General features: G+C 44.9%; 1 protein-coding gene across 1 annotated transcript in view; it reads left to right on the plus strand.

Annotated features, from left to right (window-relative positions):
- Positions 1-1,719: 1,719 nt before the first annotated feature.
- The window catches only part of SLC9B2 (solute carrier family 9 member B2), a 32,669-nt gene continuing 9,117 nt past the window's right edge, over positions 1,720-25,271 (plus strand). The window contains exons 1-11 of the mRNA XM_074993497.1: positions 1,720-1,911; positions 5,400-5,503; positions 6,333-6,513; positions 9,342-9,512; positions 13,108-13,250; positions 15,274-15,401; positions 16,447-16,622; positions 19,456-19,562; positions 20,686-20,835; positions 21,960-22,068; positions 23,313-23,449. Coding sequence (XP_074849598.1) covers positions 5,411-5,503; positions 6,333-6,513; positions 9,342-9,512; positions 13,108-13,250; positions 15,274-15,401; positions 16,447-16,622; positions 19,456-19,562; positions 20,686-20,835; positions 21,960-22,068; positions 23,313-23,449 — 1,395 coding nt within the window. The 5' untranslated portion in view covers positions 1,720-1,911; positions 5,400-5,410. The remainder of the gene's footprint in view (positions 1,912-5,399; positions 5,504-6,332; positions 6,514-9,341; positions 9,513-13,107; positions 13,251-15,273; positions 15,402-16,446; positions 16,623-19,455; positions 19,563-20,685; positions 20,836-21,959; positions 22,069-23,312; positions 23,450-25,271) is intronic.

Consider the following 25,271-nt stretch of genomic DNA (forward strand, 5'->3'; position numbering starts at 1 on the left):
CTGGGAGTACAAGCAGGTTGTTAATAACAGGCCCTACTTTTTGTAACCCCTAGTGCAAGAATAGCGTGCATGCGATTTGCAATATGATAGGTGTACTGCACGATGAAGGCAAGCTTTTTACATATTCTACTTCCTTGCACTTTATGGCTACGTCTACACGTGAAGCCTACATCGAAGTAGCCTATTTCGATGTGGTGACATCGAAATAGGCTATTTCGATGAATAACGTCTACACATCCTCCAGGGCTGGCAACGTCGATGTTCAACATCGACGTTGCGCAGCACCACATCGAAATAGGCGCAGCGAGGGAACGTCTACACGCCACAGTAGCACACATCGAAATAAGGGTGCCAGGCACAGCTGCAGACAGGGTCACAGGGCTGACTCAACAGCCAGCCGCTCCCTTAAAGGGCCCCTCCCAGACACACTTGCACTAAACAGCACAAGATACGCAGAGCCGACAACGAGTTGCAGACCCTGTGCATGCAGCATGAATTCCCCGCTGCAGTAGCAGCAGCCAGAAGCCCTGGGCTAAAGGCTGCTGCACACGGTGACCATAGAGCCCCGCACGGGCTGGAGAGACAGCGTCTCTCAACCCCCCAGCTGATGGCTGCCATGGAGGACCCCACAATTTCGATGTTGCGGGACGCGGATCGTCTACACGGTCCCTACTTCGACGTTGAACGTCGAAGTAGGGCGCTATTCCGATCCCCTCATGAGGTTAGCGACTTTGACGTCTCGCCGCCTAACGTCGAAGTTAACTTCGAAATAGCGCCAGACGCGTGTAGCCGCGATGGGCGCTATTTCGAAGTTAGTGCCGCTACTTCGAAGTAGCGTGCACGTGTAGACACAGCTTACATGTGTTTGTACCACAATCCTCCTGGCTGTCACTCCTGCACCAGCCCGCCCTGGAGGATGCTGGGGGGAGTTACCCAACGTTCTGAGATCACAAACCTCCTTTGCTATTTCAATACAGCTTGTTCATTGTGGCTTTGTCTACACTTGCATTCCTCTTTCGAAAGAGGTATGCAAACAAGGAAAATCAAAAATGAAAACGAGGTGCAGATTTGCATTCTTATTTTGAAATAGTTTCTTTCAAAAGAGGAAAACCCATGTAGATGCTGCTCTTCTGAAAGTAAACCCCATCTTCGAAAGACTCCTGTGTCTACACTGGTTTTCTGCTTTCAAAATAATATGCAAATGAGGCGCCAGACATGCAAATCTGCACCTAATTTGCATTTTTGATTCCCCTCATTCGCGCACCTCTTTTGAAGGAGGAATGCAAGTGTAGACACAGCCTCCGCGGCTTTTAGCCGTTCGCTGATTATGGACAGTAAGCCGGAGAGAGTGGGTGGGTTGGCTGGCCGGCCGGGGGCCCTTCAGAAGCCCCGCAGGCTGCCGCCCCACCCCCTCCCTGTGCACAGCAGGTTCTGGGCGCCGCGCTCCGGGGGCCGGGGGAAACGCCCAGCCCCCGCCCCCGCCCTTTCATCCTCCCGCCTCCCCACCCTGGCTGGCGGGATTCGCGCGCCCCTCCCACGAGCTGGCCGTGCGGGGTAGGGGGTGCGTGTGCCGCCACTGCAGCGGGCTCAGGGCGGGGGCCGCGTGGTTCTCGGGCTGAGAGGAACCAGCACGTGCGTGTCGCGGGGGAGGCAGCGGCGGGGCCGCGTCTCCGCCTCTTCCTGGCCCGTTAGCCGGCCGGCTCCGCCCCGCCGCGGGAAGGGGCAGCGGCGCCGGGGCTGCAGCTCCGGCTCGTCTCCCCGCCCCCGCCCCCACCTCCCGGCGTGTCCTGCAGGGGGCCGGGGGGGCGAGACACTCCCGTCCCGCCCGGCACCGAGAGGAGGAGCCGCGGCCGGGGCCCATCCGCGGCCGGCCTGGGATCAGTGGCCGGCAGAGCGTTTGCGCCTTCCCAGGTAGGTGTCCGCTTCTGGCGCGGCCGCTAATAGCGCGGGCGGGCGGCCAGGGGCCGCTGAGATCCCGTGCGCAGCTGCTGCGGATCGTGCCCGGCCTGGATCGGCTGCCTGTTGCGGCGTTGCGCTCTCTGATCCCCGCTCTGTGCGGCCGGTGTCCAGGCACAGGTGGTCCGGGGCAACCCCCAGGCTTTGCCATTGCCGTCTGCGGTGCTGGGGGTGTGCGCTGAGCACCAGAGCCGCACGCTGCGGGGGGTGTCCGGCCAGGGGACGGGATCCCCGGGGTGGTGCTGTGGGACGGGCCCCGAGGGTGTGCATGGCTGCTGCCTGCTCTGGCGAGGCTGGGGCTGAATTGCAGAAGCCTCCTTTGGCTTCGAGCCTTTGTGCTGGGGGGTGGGAGGGGGCAGCTTGTTTTCATTAACTGGCTGCTGGAGAGAGGCTGGGGGGCTGAGGACCTCTGTCCACCCTGCCCCAGTTCCAGTTTGGAGTCTCCTTGTGCCATTAGTCCCTGGCCTCTCCCCTGAGCCTGCTGGCAGCATGGCACCTTGTAATGCAGTCCCGAGTGGATGTGGAGTGATCTCCTGTCTGTTGGAATCTATCTTGCGGTCCTCCATTAAGGGCAAGTAGTTAGTCTTGTCCAGTATTAACTGATGACCTGATACAGCAACCTGCACAGAGCTGCTTTGGAGTCAGATCTCATGCATGTGTTCCCTCTAATCTTTTCCACCCATGTGCATGATTTATTTTTCCATCCATGTGTGGAATAACTTTTCTGTGTGCACACAGGCACGTGCAAATGTACTACAAGTAGAAACACAAACCTAAGCATGGGTGTGTTGCTAATCAGCTGGGCAGCATTTGAATCTCTCTTGAGTGGCTACCCAACTGCACAGCTTCTACAGAACACTGTGTAGAAACCACCTTGCTCGGTTGAGACCTTAGTCACAATTCTGTTGACATCTTGTTTTTCTTTGAATTCAAAACATTTAAGTAGCATCTGGATTTAGGGAAAAATAGCCATATTAATAAATTCCATCACTGAAAAAATGTGATGCAAATTATCGAAGAGGGGAAGAACTGGTGGTGTTCACCTGTTTCCAAAAATGCTGTTACTTCATAGTGTGTAATTGAACATTAAAGATAGAGGATTAAATCCTAGCGCAGATTAAGTCAATGGAAGTTTTGCTATTGACTTCAGTGAGGCTAGTATAGCTAAGAGTCAAAACAGAAACAACTATGCTGAGGGTGGCTTTATTAAAAGATCACGACATCCCAGATCTACATGGCACAAATGTTGATGCTGGAGGAAGCTGGCATCCTAGACTAAAGCAAGATGGCTTGATGGGGTTAATATGAAAATAAAAGGAAAAAGAAAACAGAGATGGAGTGAAAAAGGTGGTTTTATTTGAGAACACATAAAAGGTGCATATATTTTTCAGGCATGTCTTTGCCACCTTTAAAGTAGTAGCGGGGTAGCTGTGTTACTTCATATGTTCACAAAACAAAAGCAGTCAAGTAGCACTTGAAAGACTAACAAAATAATTTATTAGGTGATGAGGTTCTGTGGGACAGACCCACTTCTTCAGATCTGGAAATTCTGATGAAGGTAAACTGGCATGACGAAAGTATAACAGAGGTAGAAAAAATGAAATAGGTTAAAGTAGGTTTCCTCTTTGTCTAGTTTAAAACAGTATGTTTGTGTTGAAATTAAACAATCTGCATTTGTTCACCGTGTCAGCCCTTTGCAGGTCTGTCAGTGTTACAGATGAGGAGTGGATGGATAATTCTGCAAGTTACAAACTCATTCCTAACCCTGTATCATGAACGCCAGCTCTTGGCTTTGAGGTCTGCACTCCAGTCCAGCCTGAGGTTTCAGTTGGGTGGCACTTCTACTGAGGCAGAAATTCAATCAAGATAATCTAATAGATTGTCGAAACTGCCACTCGCACCCAAAGGGCTGAAGTGCAGAAAGTACCAGTTAGCAGAGCATGTGTACAGTTTCAGTGTTCTAGAAAAGAGCGTTAGCAAACAACTTGATTCATACCTTATCTTCAAATACGTGTGGAACGCCCATTGGTTTCGATAAGTGAAAATAGGGTAAATGTGTATTAAAGCCGGATTTTGCTCTCATACATGCCTCTCACTAACTTCAGTGGGATCAGGATTGGGCTTTTTAATTATTACATCTGTGTTTAAGGGCTTAGTAGAAAGAGATTTTGTCCCACGGAGAGGGAGATAAGAGGGAACCAGAGTTTTATGATAGGTCTCTCATTTCATTAGAAGAGGTCCATCACGTTCCCACCTTATATACCAAAACCACAGTGCAAACCAGCACAACTTTATGCTGCCCTGAGTTGGTCGTCTCCTTCTGTAGGACGGCTGGGGATTGGATGACCCTGGGGGCGAGTGTCTTCAGGCTCTGAGAAGGGAAAGCATGCTGCTTATCTGAACAGGGATTCTTCACAAGTGATTAAGGACGTGAAGTGGGGTGGTGGTACCTGCTGCATTCCAACAATGATGCATATATATACACCTTCCAACCTGCTTCTCTTTGGGTTGAATGGTGGTCAGTGGGGGAAAGTATCAAGGTACCAGCAGAAACTAAGGGAGCGGACAAGATTGTTTTGAACAGTCCATGTTCATGGAAACCACTGGGAGAATTCTCATTACACTTATCAGAGACTCCGTACCTTGTTTTCATTGTTTGCTTGAAGGAGAGAACGTTCTAATGGAATGTTCCACCTGCCCAAAAGTTAACTGTGTCAGCCTATTGACTGGCGGCTCTTTTTGAGAGGTGCAGATGATGACACGCTTAATAAAATGAGTGCTGCTGAAAATTAAGGCTGCTTTGTTCATAATTAGGTGGCCATTTTACTGAGAGGCTCAGATAACACATAGGCAGTATAAAAGAGATCTAGAGAGATTTGAGATCTTAATTCAAAAGGATTTGTTGCATACTTAAGGACTTTTTAGAAAAAAAAATGTCTGATGTGGTTTGGAGTAGGAACTTGATAGGAAAAGCTCTTTTCACTGCCACCTTGAAATGCAACCTAAATTAGGCCAATCTTTAAGCAGTGGGAAAACACCATTTGTACATTTGCATTAATGAACATTTTTTGTTGCTTTGTGTTAACTCTCTGAGCCTCCTATATCATATGTTCATGATTCATGCAGAACTAGAAACCAGCTAGGACACAGGAAAGTCTGTTTCTCTTCCTCCTATTGCTTCTATGAAGGGGGAAAAAAGTAGTTATTGGAATCTTGCACTCAAGGAGGAGGACTTAAGATTGCCCAGACAAACCTAGTTCTGACTCTTTCCACTTCTGAGTTCTTGTTTTGGCAACCTCAACCATGTCTAACATAATTTTAGTTTATACCAAAGAGGAAAGAAAGAAATATCATTAGGAGGGAAAGGTCTTGAAACAGATGAAGTACAAAGTCCGGTTTGCTTCTGCTTATTCTTCCAAACCCCTGTTGTTTTTTTATTGTAGGTTTGGTCAACATGGTGAAAGAGGATTTTGTGGAGGAGGGAGAAGAGCCAGAGCTGTCTGTAGAAGTGGGAAATGGCACAGTTCCCATGAGCCACAGAACTCAGGTACAGTACAAGCTTTATTGTTCAGCCTCCCTGGGGAACAGGGATTGCCGAAAAATCAAATGTGCCAGTTATTTGAGCTAGGGCTGCCAGCCATGCTCTTTCCACCTCCAGCAAGGCAGCCAGCCATGCTGCTGCTGGCCCCAACAGATGCCGGTTAACTGAGCATGCTAGTTATCTGGGTGCCGGATAACACGGCTTTCACTATAATTTCATTTGTGTCTGTGTTCAGGCCTCTCATGGTACAGGGTTACCCTGGGCAGCTCTCCTTTCTCTGGATTCATTAACGTATCGGAAGAAATTAGTTTTACAAGAGGCTCTTGTACCCTTCAGTTTGGGCCTTTCTTACGTTTATGACCTATTTTATAAATTGTTTCCTTTGTGGATTTAGCTGCCTGATATCAGGGGTCCTGACTTTAGTTTGAAGTCTCAGGTGACTCAGTTTAAATATTACAAAGACCCACACAAGTTAAGATTACTGCTGCTGTTCTTATATTGTGGATCCCAGGCAGTTCAGTGCGCAGCAGCTGCTGCCTCTTTCTTGTTTCCAGCTGCTAAAATGCATTAAAATACAGCTTGAAGATACAACCTACGATTCTGTTGTTGTTTTTCCATGTAACAAATGGCTGTAGTTGCCACAGAGATATTATGTGACTATATATGGGACTGGCAGGTGGCTTGTGCAGTTGTGTATGGCAGGACCGCTGGTCCACAAACAACTCTCTTAAACTGTGCTCCAGTTAGCAATGCTAGAATGAACTTAGTCATCAAGTGGCTTATGGCAAATGTATACAATGCTGCTTCTGAGAAAGGTCAACTGTTTTTAACCCAGGAGGTAACTGTCGTGGACCGCAAAGGTACAGATGGACATGCACAAACAGAAGAAACTGCTTTGTTGCACAACTCTGCAAGGCAACTTCAGGAACCACTGACAGAATCAAAGCCTACGAGAAAACTGAGGCAAATATGTGCTTGTCCTCCTCAAGGCCTCCTTGCCCGATCCGTGACAAAAGGTACGTAAGGAACAGAGGATGCAAAATGTTTAATTCTTTGACATAAGAGTAGACATACCAACGTTCAGCTTCCTCAATAAGATAGCTGACAGCTTTTCTGTAAACAGTGAAGAAACACAAAGGGACTGTTCTTTTTTGCCAGTCAGTTAAATCTTTAGGTGCACTAATGGAAGAATTTTGGTGTAGAACACTTGAATTTCTAGTGTCTTCCCACCCCTACCCAGTGTCTTTTTTCTTACTGGCTGGCTTATCTTCGTATTAATGGTTTGATCAAAAGCATGAGCCCTTCAGCCTGGCTGCGTGTACACTAGCAAGTTCTTTTGAAAAAAAATTCTAAAGAAGGGGGCTCTTTTGAAAGATCTCACAGAGCATCTATGCACAAAAAGTGTTCTTTCTAAAGTAATTTGAAAGAATGTGGTGCTCCTTTCGAACTCAGTCTTCCTTTCCCGCTTCAGGAAGAGTGCCCCCTTTCCAAAGAAAACATGTAGATGCTCCGCAGGCCCTTTTTTTCAACAGCACAGTCCTCGTGGAGCCTGATTTTTTTGATCCCTGGCCTGTTCTTTCAAAAGAGCGAGAGCTGTATGGATGCTCTCTCGTGAAAGAGCAGATCACTCTTTTGACCCACTTTTCTTTGTGTGGACACACTCTTTCGAAAGAAGTTCTGTACTGTAGACCTAGCCCCCATGTGAGTGTTTTCATCTGCAAGTGGACTGTAAAGAAGATTATAAATAATTACATTTCTGGCCAAATAAACGACTTGTTTTGAAATCAGGTCATGAATACACTAGTTTGCAGAAGAACCTTCTCTTAGTCAGTCCAGCGCCACATACCTAAGGGTTTGCAAGCCTAAGATCCTGGCCCAAAGGGGGATTGACGCATTCAGTTAAAAGGCTAGCCTGTTGTGGAAATCCCAGTAAAATAAAGACTGCTGGCTGGCCAAGCATGCACAGCTGCCCAGGTGAAGGCACTCTTATCTATGTGAGACCCATCCATCCTCTGATCTGGATTGAAAGGTTAGTGTGTTTGTTGTCACACTGCCTCCCTCCTCCACCTGCCTGAGTCTTGAGACAGGCAGAAGAAACTCCAAATTTAAAATGCAGTAACTCTCCTGTATGGTTGTGAGGAGATGACACAAAAGAGCAGGGATGGATTTTATTTTCTTCCTCCATCTTTTGATTTTTGGCTATCCTTGCTGTTTCTCCCTAGATGATTGCTGGACCAGAATGATGAACCTAGAACAAGATACCTTTAGGTTATACATTACCTGCATTTTCCCCTGCTTGACTGATGTATCGGGGAGATGCTTTGCTGTGTGTTCTCCTGTGTGGCGTCTCTTAGTGTATGCCTGTTAGCTAGGGATTATTTTCATAGTTTCAACCACCCAGCTGCAATTTTTTTATTCTTTCAAAATGAAACTTGAGCTAGTCCTTAACAGCAATAAACTGTGCCAGAATATACAGTGGGAGATTTCCTCAAGCAGCTGAAGAAGTCACAATGCATGGTGAATGGATTACTCAACTGCTTAACATGAAGTCTTGTGGCACCTTATAGACTAACAGATATTTTGGAGCGTAAGCTTTCGTGGTCTTTGCGGGTCTTTGCCCACGAAAGCTTATGCTCCAAAATATCTGTTAGTCTAAAAGGTGCCACAAGACCTCTTGTTGTTCTCAAAGCTACAGACTGACACGGCTACCTCTCTGATACTTGTCAACTGCTTAAGTTTAAGCACGTGCTTAAGTGCTTGTCTGTATAAGGGACAGAAGCTCAGTCAGTGCCTTGCAGTACAGTTGAGACCCTTCATTTTCAGTTTAAAACATTTATCAAAAGATTTCTGGATTTTAAAAAAGCTACAATTCAGGGTGTAGGGCTTTCTTTTTTGTTTTCATACTACTTTTGTATCATTCAAGTATATAAAATAACTTATTAGGAAAATACATTAGATGCATGTATTGTGATGGATTCAGTTAGCCTGAATATATGCAAATCTGCATGTTGAAATAAGGCTATGTGTTAATCTAGAAGATACAATAAACAAACATGCATGCACGCAAGCTCCGAAGTGGGTGGGTGTGTGCATCTGAACATACTGATGAATTGCGTGCCCACCATGTACGCGTTTCAAGCTGTTAGTAGATAACACTTTAAAGATTTAGCACCTAAAATGATAAGGAAATGAAAATCTGTATCATAATACATTTCAGAGCACAAAGTATGCAAAAGTTATTAAATAAAAACGGAAGAAAAAGATGAAGTTGGGTGTATGCATTGCAAATGGTGTGGCACAATTACTAAATGCAAATATTTATAGGTGAACAGTTCAAAGTCTACAGTGGTAAACTGTTCATTCCAGTGAAAAGTTTCATTTGGGGATTAGAGATATCTTGCGTTCTTAAACTCAGAGCTGGTGTTGTGTTTTGCGTTCTGTAGCAAACTACAGTTAATCTACTGAATGCTCTTCCCCCTGTCTTTTGTCCACCAAAATAAGACCCGATAGTTACCCGGGAAAAATGAAAATCAGTGCAAAAAACTTTTTGTTGTGTGGTAATAAACACTAGTAAGTTCCTGGAAGGTAAATGAAGAATCCTAAGTTCCGTGCATACGCAGTTGTAATTTACCATAGAATTGTAACACCAGCAAAATCAGAATTCCGGCTCAAAGGACATCAAAGAGTGTTGGCGCTAAACTGACATGAAAAGTAAATGGTTTATTTCTAAAAATAAGCAGGAAATGCTTCACCCTCTGATGTAAAAAGCATTTACAAATGTAAATCTCAATTGAACTAAGCCATTCCTTAGGGATGATTAAAAACATGTTTTGTCTTGTTCCAGTTGCAACAGTGATTCTTGTCTGGGCTGTGGTCTGGTCCATCACAGGCAGTGAGTGTCTTCCAGGAGGGAACATATTTGGAATTTTGTTTCTCTTCTTTTTTGCTGTCATTGGAGGTAAAGTTTTTGGGCTCATTAAATTACCCACACTGCCTCCTTTGCCTCCCCTTCTTGGTAAGTAGCATATGATCGATTCTTTCTCTTTTTATTCTTGCATAGGTTTGCTTTGGCATATAGCAATTCCGTACAGGCTCAGTCTGTGTAGTCCAGTGTTCTGCTTCTGACAGCAGTCATTAGCAAATACTTCAGAGGAAGGAATAAGAACCCCACAGTTAGCAGGTGTGAGGTAATCTGTGCCCATACAAGTCTCATTCGGACCTCTAAGAGAGATTGGCTTTGAGCCCTAAAGCATAAGGTTTAATATGCTTATACTATAGGCTGCACCTCCCTTATGTGGCACCCTCGAGACCTGAGCAGTCCCAGATGAGGGATTTTCCCAGATGAGGGGGGGTCAATGCCCTCAAGGCTCCCCTGCCAGCCTCGCAGTATCCCAGGTGTCTCCCCTTTCTTTGCATTTCCCTGGTGGTTCCCGGTCCCATGGTTTCCCAGCCTGCAGCTTCCTGGTCCCACAGTTCCCTGGCTGGCTCCCGACCCATGGCTTCCCAGCCCTGCGGTTCCCTGGCTGGCTTCCTGCCAGCTTCCTAGCTCCCCAGGGCCGCTGCTACCCAGCCACTGGGGCCCCGGCACTCACCGCTGGCTCTCCAGCCACTGGGACCTGTTGGCTTCTGTTCCCCAGTTCCCTTTTCTCCTCCCACAGTGGTGCCAGCAGGGGCTCAGGCACCACCCCACATTCCAGCAGTGGCTTTAGCCCACCCACTTTGGTGCTGCAGCAGGGCCGGTGAGGGCTCCAGCTCTGGCCTGGGCCAGGCTGCCAGCCCCTGCCCCACCGATGCACATCCTGCCCCAGTCCCAGGACTCTCTGGTTCTGCAACATCCTTGGCTATGCCAGATGACTTACGTTGCCTGACGCAAGAATTCTGGATTTAAGGGGATGAACCCGTATAACATTTGTTCCTGCCACTGTGACTGCCCTGGGGTTTGAATGTTGGATCTCTGGCGGTGTAATCAAGACCCACACCTCTACGCCATCGTATAGTAATGCAAGGATTATTACTATTGAGCTGTTGTGTGTGTATCTCGTTCAGACAATGAAAGTGCTTAGAGAGGAAGTTTCTAGAGCCTTAAGAATCTCTCCTTCCCGAGCAATCTGTTTCTTCCCCTTTTTATCTTCCTTGCGCAAGCTTGTCACAGTGCTTGCTGACCTGGGCCCAGATTAACCCACCTATGACTCAACACGTCAACGAATGACTTTAGAATTAGCCTTCATTTTGAATTGTAACAAAACCCAAACCTTTCAAAATTCTCTACAAAGAAAAATTCTCAAAATGTTCCTTTTTGGATTGATCAAAAGGTTTTCTATGCTACTAGGACTTTTTTTGTTTATATAATATAATACATAATGAACAAACACTTCAAAATGACTTGAATCTGGTTTCATAAGCAGGAACAGATTCACGTGGGAAAGAAAATCAGACAAAGTTAAAATCTTTTTAAAGCTAGTTTGAGCTACTGTTTCTGAACACATTGATTCTTTTTACTTTTGTAAATTACTCTTTTACTCCGATTTATGACTTGGGCACAAACCTACTTGTCAGGTGGGTAATGCTGAAGGACAGAATCATGAGAAGGCTAGCACATACCCGATGAAATGATTTAAACCGTCTTCATGACAATTTGAGGAAAATTGGTAAAAAGTGTAGCTCTCAAGGAGGGAGGAGGGCATATTAAATGTTCCTTGCGTGAGTATGAAAAGTGCTGATAAAAATACAAACACTTGTATTCGCTCATGGGCATCCTTGCCTTGATTTCAGACATAGAACACTAGAACTGGCAGGGACCTTGAGAGGTCATCAAGTCCATTTCCCTGCCCTCTTTTACCCCTTTTAGAAGGAATTCAGTTCAAAGCAGATGGCTTTCCACTTTTTCAAGTTTACAGAGAGGCTCTGTTGAGCAATCACCAGCAAATCAGCTACTAAGTCTTCTGTTGCAGAGCCTCTATATGCTGTGAAGGGCATGAGGGGAGAGGGTCTCTGTGTGCTACCCTGCATAGATTAAAGGAGTGAATAACCAGAAAGATGGCCTTCAGAAAGGGCAATGAAACCCATATTTATACAGGTTGTGATCCTAACATGGCAGAAGCAATGCAGAAAGCTTGTAGGGAAGTATTCCAGCCCATCGGTCACTGTAATTGTCAGATTAATCACAATGCTGCCTTTGTTTCTCCTAGAGGGCGTGGGGAGAAAAACAAATAGTACTTACCAGGTAGAAATGTTCCAGGTCAAATAAAAGCCATAGCCAAGGCTGCAGTCCATGAGCAGCATGAGCATAGTATTAACCAAAAAAAAAAGTATTATGATTTTAGATTTCATAAGATAAATATTAAGCTCTGTGTCAAAATAAAACGTTTGCAGGTTCAGGCCCTGAGATAGGGCTGTGCAGGCCTGTGCTGAAAAATACCTTTCACATACCAGTTCTAGTAGCAAAACCACTTAACTGGAGGCTGCAAAACAAATATTTGCAAAGATCAACTCTTCCTAGCGGCTCAGATAGCAGATGGGAGCAAACAACTGTCATTCCCCCATGTGAATGTTGCATTCTGAAGAATTTTAAAAATTGGTGGTTTTGCATGTTTTATGTATCTATTAGGCCAGACTTTCCAAGGAGTTCAGCCAGTCACTCCCATTTAGGTTGTAAACAATGGAAGCTACTGGCTTTGGAGTACTTCCCAAGAGTTAGGGCTACACTATGGACCTTAGAGCAGCACAACTGTACTGATGCAGCTCTGTCATTGACATAATTTAACCACCCCATGAGCAGCAGTTGCAGTTTTGTCAGGAAAGCTGTGTACACTGCCACTTGTGCTGGCAAAACTTACCTCATTTGGGATGTGTGTTTTCCACTCTCCTGAGCACCGTAAGTTTTGCAACATAGGTGGTAGTGTTGACATGGCCTACGTTTGGCTACTTCACTCGGAGGCCTAATGCTACGTCCACACTAGCACTTTTGTCGGTAAAGCTTTTGCTAGTCGGGGTATGAAAAAATGGTGAATAACAAATTTACATTTAATATGGAACATATCAGCCAACATTTCACCAGTTGTGCTGAATTCACCACCAGTTTGATATCAATCAAACCACATCATTTCCAAAAATGTTTACCCTCAGGGTATGTCTTCACTGTGTGAAAGAGTGACCTGGTCAGGGTCGTTCTTCTGAGATTTGATTTTGCGTACCTAGTAGCAACACGTGAAATTATGCTATGTGGGTTGACAGTTAAAACCTGTACTCTTCGATATTGCAAGTTTCCTCCATTGACCTCCTCCTTGCTGTAGCTAGAACTGAGTATCTACAATCAACTTCAGTGTCTAGTGTAGATATGGCCTCAGAATTTCCTGCTCAGTTTCTTCTTTGCTTACTTCCTCTGATAGTTCAGTTGTAACCTCTGAGGTTGTCCAGTAGCATCTGTTGAGTACACCATTAACTCTTCAGAGACATGTTCCTGTCCCAGCACAGCAGATCCTGATTTTCTCACTGGAAAAAAAAAAATCACAAAAAATTCTCACTTCCCTCTAGAAGCTACTGGAATACAATAATAACTCATTCGAGAAATAATGACTCATTTGAGAAACACTTACCTTCTTTCCTTTTAGGGATGCTGCTTGCTGGTTTTCTCATCCGAAATACCCCATTCATCAGTGACATAGTCCAGATAAAAACAAACTGGTCTGCAGTGCTGAGAAATATTGCCCTTTCCATTATCTTGGTTCGAGCTGGGCTTGGCCTTGATCCAAAGGTACAGTAGTTAATGTTTCTGGTTCAGGAACATCCAAACAACCCATTAATTTCATCAAAATATTTGATCAACTATTTGCTTTCAATCAGTATATTGATACTGTTTAAATCTCATAAGTTTTGCATTATATAGCCTTGTTTCTATTAGCAGTGGTTAAAAATGCAGTAAGATATTGTTCTTATCAGTGAAGGTTAAGAATGTCTTTAGAGACCTGTACAGATACAAAATTTGTATCCACATGTGCATCTGCAAAAATGGGCTGTGTATAGCCATGTTGACTTCCACGGATGCGGATACCCGCAGATATAAAGCAGCTATCTGCAATTTTATGGAGCTCTAAATATATATATTCAGTTAGCCAGATGCATAGGATTGGTATGCAGTCCATTTTGTGATTTTTCACTAAATAAATAAAATTCTTTATGTGCACTGAACATCACCATTAATGCCCTTTTTCTTGATTTGCCATGCAGTGCAAACTGTTCCATATGTTTAGTCCATTTTTCCATAAATTGTTGTCTTGCTGAGATATTCAAAGGGAGAAAGAGGTAAAATAAACAATGCAGGACTCCAGGACCCTTGAGAGAAAAGAATCTCTATTGGGATAAGACTCTCTGGTGAAAGGAAACCCTACAAGAAATATTTTTTTTCGAATCACTATGCACTTTATGTGAGGATATAAAGCGTAAAGTCCGGTTGCCCTAGATTAAAAGACAGCTGACATCAGTCCTGGTAAATAATAAATCCCATGATATTTCTATGAACCCTCCCCCAACCACTACATAACTTGTTAACGCCAGTGCTAACAAGGGAAGGAAGAAAGAAGGGGGTGTGTGCCTAGTTTACAACTTGACCTACTGAAATCAACCTACAAGATGCTGCCCTGTATCTACACTTGTACAGAGGTCAAATGTAGGCCGCGTGTAACTAGCACACGTTAGCTCAGCCTACCAAAACTCAGAGACTGTTCCTAGTTAAGGTTAAGGCTGGATAGGAAGTATCCAAAATGACATGACATTAGACTTGCTTGAGGATACTCCTAGTAAGTCTCAGAAAATCTGTTTGCAACATTTCTTTTGTTACTCTTTACAATGTCTGTTTTCTATTGTAGCATCCTAGTCTGTATCAAGACTTCCAAGAGGGCTTTTAAATGTTGTGTTTAGGTGCATCTTTACACAGGGTTGGGCTGTCCTGTTCAGTATTTGAGTTCTTTTCCCTCCGTGATGTGGTCATTTTCAGACCAAAGGCATCCAGAGCTCAGCCTAGATGATAAAAAAAAAATATGCTCGATCCACTAAATCCCCTAAGTCCAGTGAGGCTAAGAACCTTGCTGGGCTCCTGGGCAAGGCCTGGAGGCCCCTGCTCCACACCCTAGAAGTGGGTGGGGCATCAACCAGAAGGGGCATGGCTGACGCTAGGCAGCCCTGCCCAGAGAGTGCCATGCAACTCCCCCCAGCCCAGTCCTGCCCGCACTGTGTTGTGCAGCACTCCCGCAGCAGTCTTAAGGCCCTGCAAAAACAAGAACTCCTGTGGCACCTTATAGACTAACAGATTTATTGGATAGTAACAGAGAGGGAGCCGTGCGGGTCTACACACACTATCAAAACAAAACGCAGTCAAGTAGCACTTTAAAGACTAGCGAAATGGTTTACTAGGTGAGCTTTCGTGGGACAGACCCACTTCTTCCGACCACAGCCAGGCCAGAACAGGCTCAGTATTTAAGGCACAGAGAACCAAAGACAGTGAGCTTTCATGGGCAAAAACCCGCTTCAGCAAATGGGTCCTGGGTGTCCTGCCACTGCTGCTGCTGCAGTATCAACAGCCAGGTGTGCTGGGCCCTGGGGCAGCTGGCCTACTCCCACCTCTCCCATGGGCAGGCCTGCCTAAGTTCTAGCTTTGTACAACAGACTGTACTGTGTGACACTGGGACTTCAGTAATAAACCAGAGCAGAGCTTTAGCGAGGTTTCTCTTTATGACATGGAAGGGTTCTGTTACTAATGTGTAAAAATGTTTATATTCCAGGCGCTGAAGAAGCTAAAAGCTGTCTGTTTAAGGCTTTCCTTTGGGCCCTGCCTCTCTGAGACATGTGCAGCTGCTGTTTTGGCCCACTTACTCCTACATTTGCCGTGGCAATGGGGATTTATATTAGGGTAATTTCCTTTCCTTACTCCTCCATAAAAATTCAGAATGGCCTAAGACTAGCTCAGACTGCCTGTCTCCCTGCTAGGGAATCCACCCTTGAACTAAGGTATGCCCCAGCTAGCTCAGTGCTTCATTAGTGCACAGAAAGGTACGAGACATGAGTTCAGTACCAGTTGTTTGTGTGTCTTGCCATGGCAAAATGCTGCGCCTGGCTGTATAGCTGGTTTTGATGTTCAGAGGCAGGAAAGGGAATCTAATCCCACTGCACCAGCCTGGCGGGGAGGATGGCTGCAAAATGGGGCCCTGAGGGTGATGAGCTAACAAACAAAAGAACAACAGGGTGATCGACTCCATGGGGCGTTGTCAGGAATGCAGGGGGCCTATAAGAGCAAAAAGAAATGTTATTGTATACTGTTAAGATAGAGAAATACTGGAGTTCAGAAAGTCCCCTTAAAGAACCCCCTATAGTACAGCTGTTCCACTAAAATCAAGTGTCACTACAGGGAAGATTGACCTGGTGAGGGTCAATTGTCCAGGGTTCAATTTTATGCATCTGGTAGGAACACACAAAATTGAACTGTCGGGGTTGACCGTGGACCCCTGTGCTTCCCAGTGTCTCAAGGTGTAAGGGCATCAACAGGAGTTTCTCCTGTCAGCCTCTGTCTGTGAGGGTGGCCAGGGAAGTTGATTGTAGATAAGTCAATTCTAGCTATGCAATTGCCGTAGCTAGAATTGTGTGTCTAGAATCAACTTTAATACATGGTGTAGACAGGGTCTTTGTTTCTGATATGTCCTCTGCTTGTGCTAGAATATCCTTCATGCGTGAAGGTGCTTTTCATATGATTCCCTTAAGCCCCTTGTTTTAATGTCTCTCCTCTGGGCAGGTGACAAGAGTAGACTGCAGGTTTTACACAGATGTGGCTTGGAAATCGGGGTGCTGTGAAGGGTGTGTGTGTGTGTGTGTGTGAGAGAGAGAGAGAGAGAGAGAGAAGGCAGATATTCTAGTTGAGTATCCTGTTTTTAAGAAGGGTTGAAAGAAGTTGTTTGGTTTAGTTTTGTCCTAGGTGCTGTCTCTCCTGCCGTTGTGGTCCCCTCTATGCTGATCCTACAAACAGGAAGGTATGGTGTTGAAAAGGGTGTCCCAACCTTGCTAATGGCTGCTGGCAGCATTGATGACATCTTGGCCATCACTGGCTTCAACACATGCTTGGGCATGGCCTTCTCCACAGGTACACTTACTAAGCCACGTACGGTAATATCATGGGCAAATGCTAACCCATTTTAAGGAATCTGCAGTCTGTTTTGACCAGTTAGTGATAAATTGTAGAGGCTCAGTTTATATTCTGGGGACCCAGATAACAATTATAATGGAAATTATCCATGTGCAAAAGGCTGCCTATCTGTTCAGTAAGGGTCTGATGCTAATCAAATATGCAGCAAAGCATATTAGTATGTGCTGGAATCTAGGAGGCCTGCATACTTTTCCAAACACTGCCAGTGACTCACTGGTGACCTTCAGCAGGTTATGAAAACTCTCCGTCTCCATAATTTTCATTAATCTGAACAAATAGGAGTGACAAGCAATTCCACCTGCATTTTCCCGCACTCCCTTCTTGCTGTCCACATAAAGATAGACAGTCATGTGAGTAACTACAACTACTATTGGTGGGAAAAAGTCTTAGTTGATTTAAACACTAGAAAATGTGTCACCTAGTATAGCCAGCTCTGTGCCCTGCAAGCCATTCTTTGAGGGTGTTAGGGGAAGAGTTTCAGGGTGAAGTGTTGGAAGTGACTAGCTCTGATTGTTGTCTAGCAGTAATTTGTGGCACATGCTGTGAAATCTCCTACCACCTGCCATCATTTGCAGCCACTGAATGTCCATGAGGTGACGCAAAGGGGCAGCATGCAGGGTCAAGCACTCCTCTGTCCCAGATTGTCCTGCTGGGGAGGGAGGGAGGGAGGGAGAAGGGTTCTAGCCTCCTTCTGCACCTGCCCCCTGGCAGCTGGGTCCAGTAGGCAGCGGAGCAGGTGGGACCAACCCCTTTTCTTGAGAGCTGTTCGGGGCCACTGCTCCATGCAGCGCAACAGCTGCTTGAGGGAGCCTGGCTGGGGAGGTGACAATGGGCCATCTTCCACCCAGTCCCAGCTGCTGGAGACAGAGACTGAGTGAGCTAGAAATGAGTTGCGGGTGGGCAGAAGGTTAGAACACAAACTTGAAGTCTTTTTCTATGAATTAGGGGTGGGAATTTCTGAGCACTCAGCATTAGCCTCATTCTGCTCCCATCAAAGTCAGTAGGAGGCCTCTCCCTTCAGTGAGAGTGGAGTTAAGTTAGCACTAAGGGCTTTTGATGAACCCAGTTTAGATGCCTTGAACTGAACTAATTTTTTAATGCAACTCTAGATGGCAGCCTATGTAAATGGAAACAAGGAAAGGGGTTTGTTCGTTTGAGGAGGGATAACTGAAGGGGAAAATAGGTCAATATTAAGTTATGCTCTATACCAGTGGGTCTCAGCCAGGGGTGTGTGTACCCCGGGGGGTACTCAGAGCTCTTCTGGGAGTACATTAACTGAGTGTTTCTCAATCTTTTTTCTGAATTAAAAACATTGAATTTATTTTATGTTCATCTAATATTTTTTATTTATCCGCTTTGCACAATCATAAGAATGATGGCAAGTTTATTGCCTATAGGCAATTTCTTCCAACCACATAGTTACAATTAAGTTGTTTAAACAAATGTGTTAAAATTATAGAAAAAATGTGTGTGTCTTAAAATTGTGGGTACTGGGGTTACTTATCTATTTTTTTTTAAAAAAGGGGGTACCTTATTTAAAAAAATTTAGAAACACTGATCTACACTACAGAGTTAGGTAAGACAAGGGAGCTTATATCACCCAACTGTGGGAGCACTTACTTATATTTCATTCCCACCAATGCATGTGCCATGCTGTGCCAACTTAATAACTCCACCTCCACAAGGTGACATAGAGTCAAGGTGGAGTTAGCTAGGTGGATATAGTGGCCATGTAGCTGCTGTGTTGTTTACTGTGGACTGCTGCTGGTTTTCAGGAACCGTCCCACAATGCCTCACACTGACAAAGTACAGTGGGTCCAAGCCCTGGTGAGGATGTGCACCAGCCACACAAGGAGCAAAGTGCAGGCATGCAGGCTGCAGTAGCTGTAAGCCGACCTAAGTTAGCCTGACTTCCTTTTGTAGTGTAGACCTGGCCTCAGAAATACTGTATCAATACTTGTAAGTAGAAATCAACAAAAGGCCAGTCTGGTGGCAGTGTTTGCTAGTTAGACATTTTAATAATTTTGTATTTCACAGAGTAACTGATCTCTCTTAGGACACGCTTGTGGCTTCCGTACCATGTAAGTGAAATTCTTCCCTGCCCAAAAAAAACCCCACAAGAGGAAAATGGCTGTGTCTTCTCAGTATGCACTTAGCTCTCCAGATACTATCCCCAAGTGGAGAGGGGTTTGCAGCCTCAGAATATGTCATGGGGCAGCTGTTGGAGAACCTTGCTTCTCTGTCTTGTTCCTCCTCTGCACCTTCCTCCGTCAGCACTTCTCACTCTGAAACCACACTGCCAAGGACTCTTTCCACTCTGTCTGCACGTTCATCTCTTTCTTGGAAAGGAAATCAGTACTGTTGTGGGCACTGTCAATTCCCACACTGATTTCTGAGCATCTCCTTCTCCTCAGCTCTGCGCTCTCCTGGGGATTGATCTTGCTTCCACAGAAAAGACCAAAGTCTTGACCATTTGTAATGCAGATGAATATCTGCCATCTTGCAGAGGGAGCTGCACCACAACATTTGTCCATCTCCATGCGTAGGATCTGAGCGCTTGAATTCTTGTTCCTTTGCCCCTATCTGTGCAGAAGACCAGAAGCTTTCATAGTATCATTGAGAAACATGAGGCCAATCCCCTTATTTCTTGGCCAACGTCTAGATCACATCTTTCTGTGTTTTCTCTTGCAGAAAAGATGTGGATAGTAGGAGAGAGTTTGTGTGTAAAATATATGTGTCTAAGCACTTGTCTTTTACTGTTCACAAACAGGTTCCACCCTTTACAATATCCTCCGAGGGGTGCTAGAAGTTGCAGTTGGCATAGCAGCTGGTGGGCTTCTGGGACTTTTTATTCAATATTTTCCAAGTAGCGATCAGGTAAAGAAAGAAAAATGAAAAACACTTTTCTGAAAAGATACCCCCTGAGGTTAACGCAGATCTCCTGCTAAGAGTAGAAACTTACTAGCAGAACTGGAGAAGCCATTTCCTAACTCAGAGTGAGCGTAGATCTGACTTCATAGAGCATGGTATGTGTTTAGCACCTACTGTTGTGAATCCCATGAAATTGTATTATTTGTTAAAATGGATTACTTATTATTGTCATGTTAATGATGTGCAATTTCATAATCCCCTGGTGTGCTGGGAGTTTAGACCCAGAGCCCCTAGTCCTACTCCTGTTGAAGTCACTGGGAGTTCTGCCTCTCAGCAGGACCAAATCTGGCCCAGTTTCAGCCAGTAATGGAAACATCAGTGTGCACGCTAATATTCCCATTTACATGAGTTGCCTGCAATGAGAGAGAAATTCTGAACAAAGAGGAAGGTGGCAACAGCAGTACTGACTTTCCTGGGTTTAGCTGGCTTGTTATGCAAGTAATAATATTTTAACATTCAATAGCATTATGTATTTGTTACCATCAATAAAAATTAAGATTACTCTATGGTAAATTTGCATCAAGCCTGTGTGTAGTTGGTGCTGACAGTAAGTGAACAGAAATTTATTTACGGTTTGCATAATGCCTTTGGATTAGAGAAATATGAGAGTACAAAATAGCCCCAAAAATGTTGGGTAACTTCCTTCTGCCATTGAAGTTGATTTCAGTAGGGCAAGGAAGGTACTCAGTATCTTTGGGGATATTTGGCAAAAGTCCCATTGACTTGACTTGGGCTAGGATTTCATCCTTTGCGTCTTGATTATCAATGTGACAAACCCATCGCAGAAACAACCAGATGATTAAATGCTGCTAATTCAGTGGTTGCTATTAAGTAAGATTGTTTGTATAGAACTTCATGTTTAGAATTCCTATGGTGCAAAAGTCACAAAGATTTCTGGTGGATAGAACAATGGAACTAGTGAACATTAAAATTCCATAGGTATAGAAGCAAAAAGAAAATAAAACACCCTCAGAGCTATGATTCCATTTTTTTCTTACATGTAAGTAAACTTTTTCTCCTATTTAAAAAAAATTAAAATTTTTTTTTAAATTCTTTTTCCTGGTTCTAGGCATCACTTGTATGGAAGAGAGCATACTTTGTGTTGGGCCTGTCCATATTTGCTGTTTTTGGCAGCTTGCACTTTGGTTTCCCCGGATCAGGAGGACTCTGCACATTGGTCTTGGCCTTCATCGCAGGCATGGGATGGTCCAGTGAAAAGGTGAATGTTTAGATACGCATGCCTTGTAACCAGCTGGAGTCACTTCAAACACACAGGGTTAGAGTATGATCTTGGGTGTCTGGAGACTGTTGACCACAACCTCTTAAGACAGGAAGAGGGTCACCTGGATATAAGACAATGCCTTTCCTCCTGTGTGAGAAGCTACATCCAACTTATTAGTGCATGGTAGATATAGTTCTTAGAGTGTTTCCACTTACCTGGGTCATTTAAAAAGAGTTTTGTTTGTAGAGTATTTCTGCAGATTGGTGCCAGATAAATGTGTAGTTGCTTTTGCAATGTGCATGGGAGAGCAATGGATAATACCTGTAGAGCCCTTCAGCTATAATTCTGTAATCCTTCAGTGGATACACTGGGCAAAGACTTGGGCATAAATGCTAATCTGCCTTAAAAGTGATCCCATCTGTTGGTGTTTACCTTCTCCATCTCAGGGACACATACTTTGAAAACAATTTTGTGTCTGTACAGGTAGGTTTAGATGCAGTTATACAAGGCAAACATACACACGGAGAAAAGCTCACTGAGATACAGTATCTTCTTTTGCTGTGTTGAAGAAATAAGTCTCTGGAAGTGTAAACACGTAAAGAAAAGGGGACTAGATTTTTTTTATTTTTTTTCTCCCTGCAGAGGCACAATAGCCTGGTGTTGGCACAATATGTACAGTCTTGAGTGACACATCAAATTACTTTCCAGTATGAAGTCTTTTCCCTGTCCCTCTAGCTATGAAACCCTCCTTTGCATGAGAAAGTACAAGGCAAAGGGCTGAACAGTACAAACCCACTTTCACTCACTCCGTTTAGTAAGAGGAAGGTAATTGCTGTGGATGTACTGTACTGTAATGTATGAATGCCTGTGCAGGCATAGTTCATTGGTACTTTACGAAAATAATTTTGCCTTAAAATCATAATGGGCTACGTCTGCATTTTGGCAACCCCATAGCATCACTGCTTTTCTCCTTTTAAAAATATTAATTTTGCAATAGTACACACACAGAAATGGACACAGAGCAATAGTTCAGGCACTCATTTTATTTTGTGACAAAATCAAATGTTGAGGCTAGAAGGTGCAGCTTGTGAAACTTTACAGATTGCACCCTTTCCTTGTAGGTGGCTGTGGAAAAAATTGTTGCGATCGCATGGGACATCTTTCAACCCTTTCTTTTTGGTTTAATTGGAGCAGAAATATCTGTTTCTTCTCTCAGGCCTGAAACCGTTGGTAAGACTATTTGAAAGACCAATAATTTTGACTAGAGTTCTTGCTAGCTAGCCTGCAAAAAGAATTGGTGGTGACTTATAGGTAGGTTTAAGGCAGCATTTCTAAAAGAGGGGTCTGTTGGCCCCTGAGGATCCATGAGGATACTCCAAAGGATCCACCACCCTACTGATCAACTCCTCCTTCTCTTCCTCCCCACCCCTCAGTTTCTCCCCCCTCCTTTTCAGTGCCCCTGCACACCAGAGAGCAGCTGTCCAGCAGCATGCACCAGACGGTGGGAGGGAAGGGGAGGAGCAAAGAGGGGGCAGACAGAGTGGAGCCAGGTGGGACATGATGGGGTGGGGGTGGAGCTTTGTGGGAAGCGATGGATTAGGGGCAGAGCCAGGGCTTAGCAGGAGGAGTGGTTTTTGGGGGCGGTTCTGCAGAAAAAGGTAAATCAGAATGGGGCTCCCTGGACTGCAGAAGTTTGAGAACAACTGGTTTACGACATAGTTTGTTTTCTTTGTTTTACCTGCCCTGAACATAATGCAGCAAATACTCTCTTCTGAGTATTATACTTGTAGAGCAGGTTGGGTTTGCTGGCGGTAGGTTGTAGGCAGAATTTGAGCATCTTTTCAAGCTCTGATAAAGTCTGGGTTCTTCGATCAATGTGAGGCAATTGGATGCTCCTTACCCAAGCCAAATGCTCAACTTCTGTGGGAGTTTCGCTGAAGAAAGCAGTGCCAGATTGGGCCCTGGGTGCTAAAAACATCATTTGCACAAGTGCATGGTCGTAAGGGTTTTAAGTAGTAATGGCTCTGTCAAGATAATATCTTTCATTATCTGCTGCATTGGTCCTGTTGGCTAAAGTGTTCCCTCGGCACCTGAAGACACCCACATTATTACCGATTCACTAAAACTGTAGTTTATAAAATGCCTCCAAGTCTGTACCAGTGTTCCTCTATTTTTTCCATCCTTGGGTGTAATAAATTTTGTTATACGCACCAAAGCATGTGCAAAAGTGCACCACCAATAGAAAAGCATGATGCTGGCTGTGAGCACTCTGCTAATCAGTTGGGCGGCACCAGAATCCCTCCAGGGTGGCTGCCCAAGTGCTCAGATTATAAGGAACACTGCTCTGTTCCTTGTTTTCTTTCTAATTTTTAAATACAATTGATGTAAAAATGTGGCTCATCTGTGGTTTTACAAGCTCAGTCTTCCTCAGATGTGCCCATGGTTTCAAAAAGTTGATTTTGTCTCTGCTGTAGGACTTTGTATTGCTACACTGGGTATTGCCTTAATCGTACGAATCACTGCTACATTCCTGATGGTGTCTTTTGCTGGCTTTAACTTCAAGGAGAAGATATTTGTCTCCTTAGCGTGGATCCCCAAAGCCACTGTCCAGGTAGAGTATGGCAACAGGAGAAATGACAGAATGGTACAGGTCAACCAGGCCTGAATCTCCTCTCACACCTATTTGACGGCAGTCTAAATTCATCGACCTCAGTAGAACTATTCCTGGCTTGAGCTGGTGTAAGTGAGAGAATGGGGTAGGGCCATTAACTGATCTGTGGGGGGACTATGAAATAGTCAATTCTGGTTTTCCATATTGAAAGGGGAGTGTAAAACTTTCCTCTCCAGTGTCCTGGAGGGAATCGAAGTTTCAGGCTCTACTTGTGCATCCCTTCATAAGCTAGCCACAGACCAAAGGAACTAGAGACAGAACATCTCTCTGTAGTCAATAGGCCAGAGGCTACTGGTTGGATTAGAAACTCCACTTGTATTCCTCAGCTTCATTCTGGAGCAGCATCGTGAGCGAGTGATTAGAACTGGGGCTACACACAGTCTGGTTTTGCTGCAGTCTTATTTTGTGACCTTGAGCAAATCACGAAACCTGTGTGCAGCACTTTCCCCATCTGTGTAATGCTTACCTGCATCACAGTGATCGTGGGCCAGACCTAAGAAGGGCAGATGCCTCCTGAAAGATTCTCTAACTCCCATTGAAATCAACTGGGGGGCCTCAGTTCCTGCAGTCTGCATCTTGTGATGTTCTGCAAGATCAAATTCAGACAGAAGCTGACCTCATTAGTGCTTTTAAGCCTATCAAAGGAATGGCTAAATAAGAGGTTATTTGCTGTTTACGTTTGGAAAATGTTATGTGGTCCTCCAGGGCAGACACCTGTATGAAACATTCAGTAAGACTATGTTGCACAATTTAGACACAGCAGCAAGGGCTTCTTACTACTTAAAGCCACTGTCTTTATAAAATACAAAAACAACCCTAGTAGCCGCAGGGGGTCTTGTGTAGTAGGAGAGAGGTTATTTTAACATATTTGACACTAGCGTGACCACTGCTGGAATACTGTGTCCAGTTCAGGTGCCCGGAGTACAAGAAGGATGTTGATTAATTGGAAGGGCTGTTCCTGTCTGCTGCACACATCTGGCACTCCTGTCCCCTCATGCCATTGATTCCGGCCTCAGTGGGAGTTGAGCACAATTTATCAGCTCCCTTTGGCTGGTTTGTGAGCCTCGCAAATAGATCAAGGCAGATCCCAGACCACTCCAAAGAGTGGTGCGCCCCTTGACCACTTACCCAAATCTTGGCCTGGCCCCTCCACCACCACTTGTTTCCGAACTTCTGATCTAGGAGATGGAGAGAGATGGCAAAGTAAAGTGAGTGCTTGTTCTATAGGTTTGTTTGGAGCCTTTCTCCTTTAGCCTCTAGGTATTTTCTGTGACTTTCTGCCACCCTATTGCTGGTTTCCTCGTAGAACACATGGTACTGGAGCCCTCAGGACTAGATTCCTGTGAGTGCTGCTTTTCCATCCTTCACTCCCCTTCATCTGCACTTGAAAAGTGAAAGGATGTAGGGACCACATCTAAGCAGCTGAAAAGCTGTGCTACAGGTGTATGTGGCCCCAAGCTCAGGCTTCACTGCAACTTTCTAGGCAGCCAGGAAGCAGATTCTCAAATGGGGCTGCACCTCCCCTTCCTGCACCTTCCAGAGAGGTTTGGATACCATGAGGGAAGTTTGGCCATCTATAGAACCCACTCTGGGTGGTAAAACAAACTGTTCTACAGCAGTGGCCTTAAGCTGAAAAGCGCATAACTGTAAAAATAGTATGTGTCAAATGTCAGTTTGGACTAGAAAATACGTCAGGAGCCTAACTTTCAGTTTAGTTGTAACAGGCCTATCTTACGTACTGTGGTTAATTAGTTTGGGCAAA

The sequence above is a fragment of the Carettochelys insculpta genome, chromosome 4, assembly GCF_033958435.1.
Source record: "Carettochelys insculpta isolate YL-2023 chromosome 4, ASM3395843v1, whole genome shotgun sequence".
Lineage (NCBI taxonomy): Eukaryota > Metazoa > Chordata > Testudines > Carettochelyidae > Carettochelys > Carettochelys insculpta.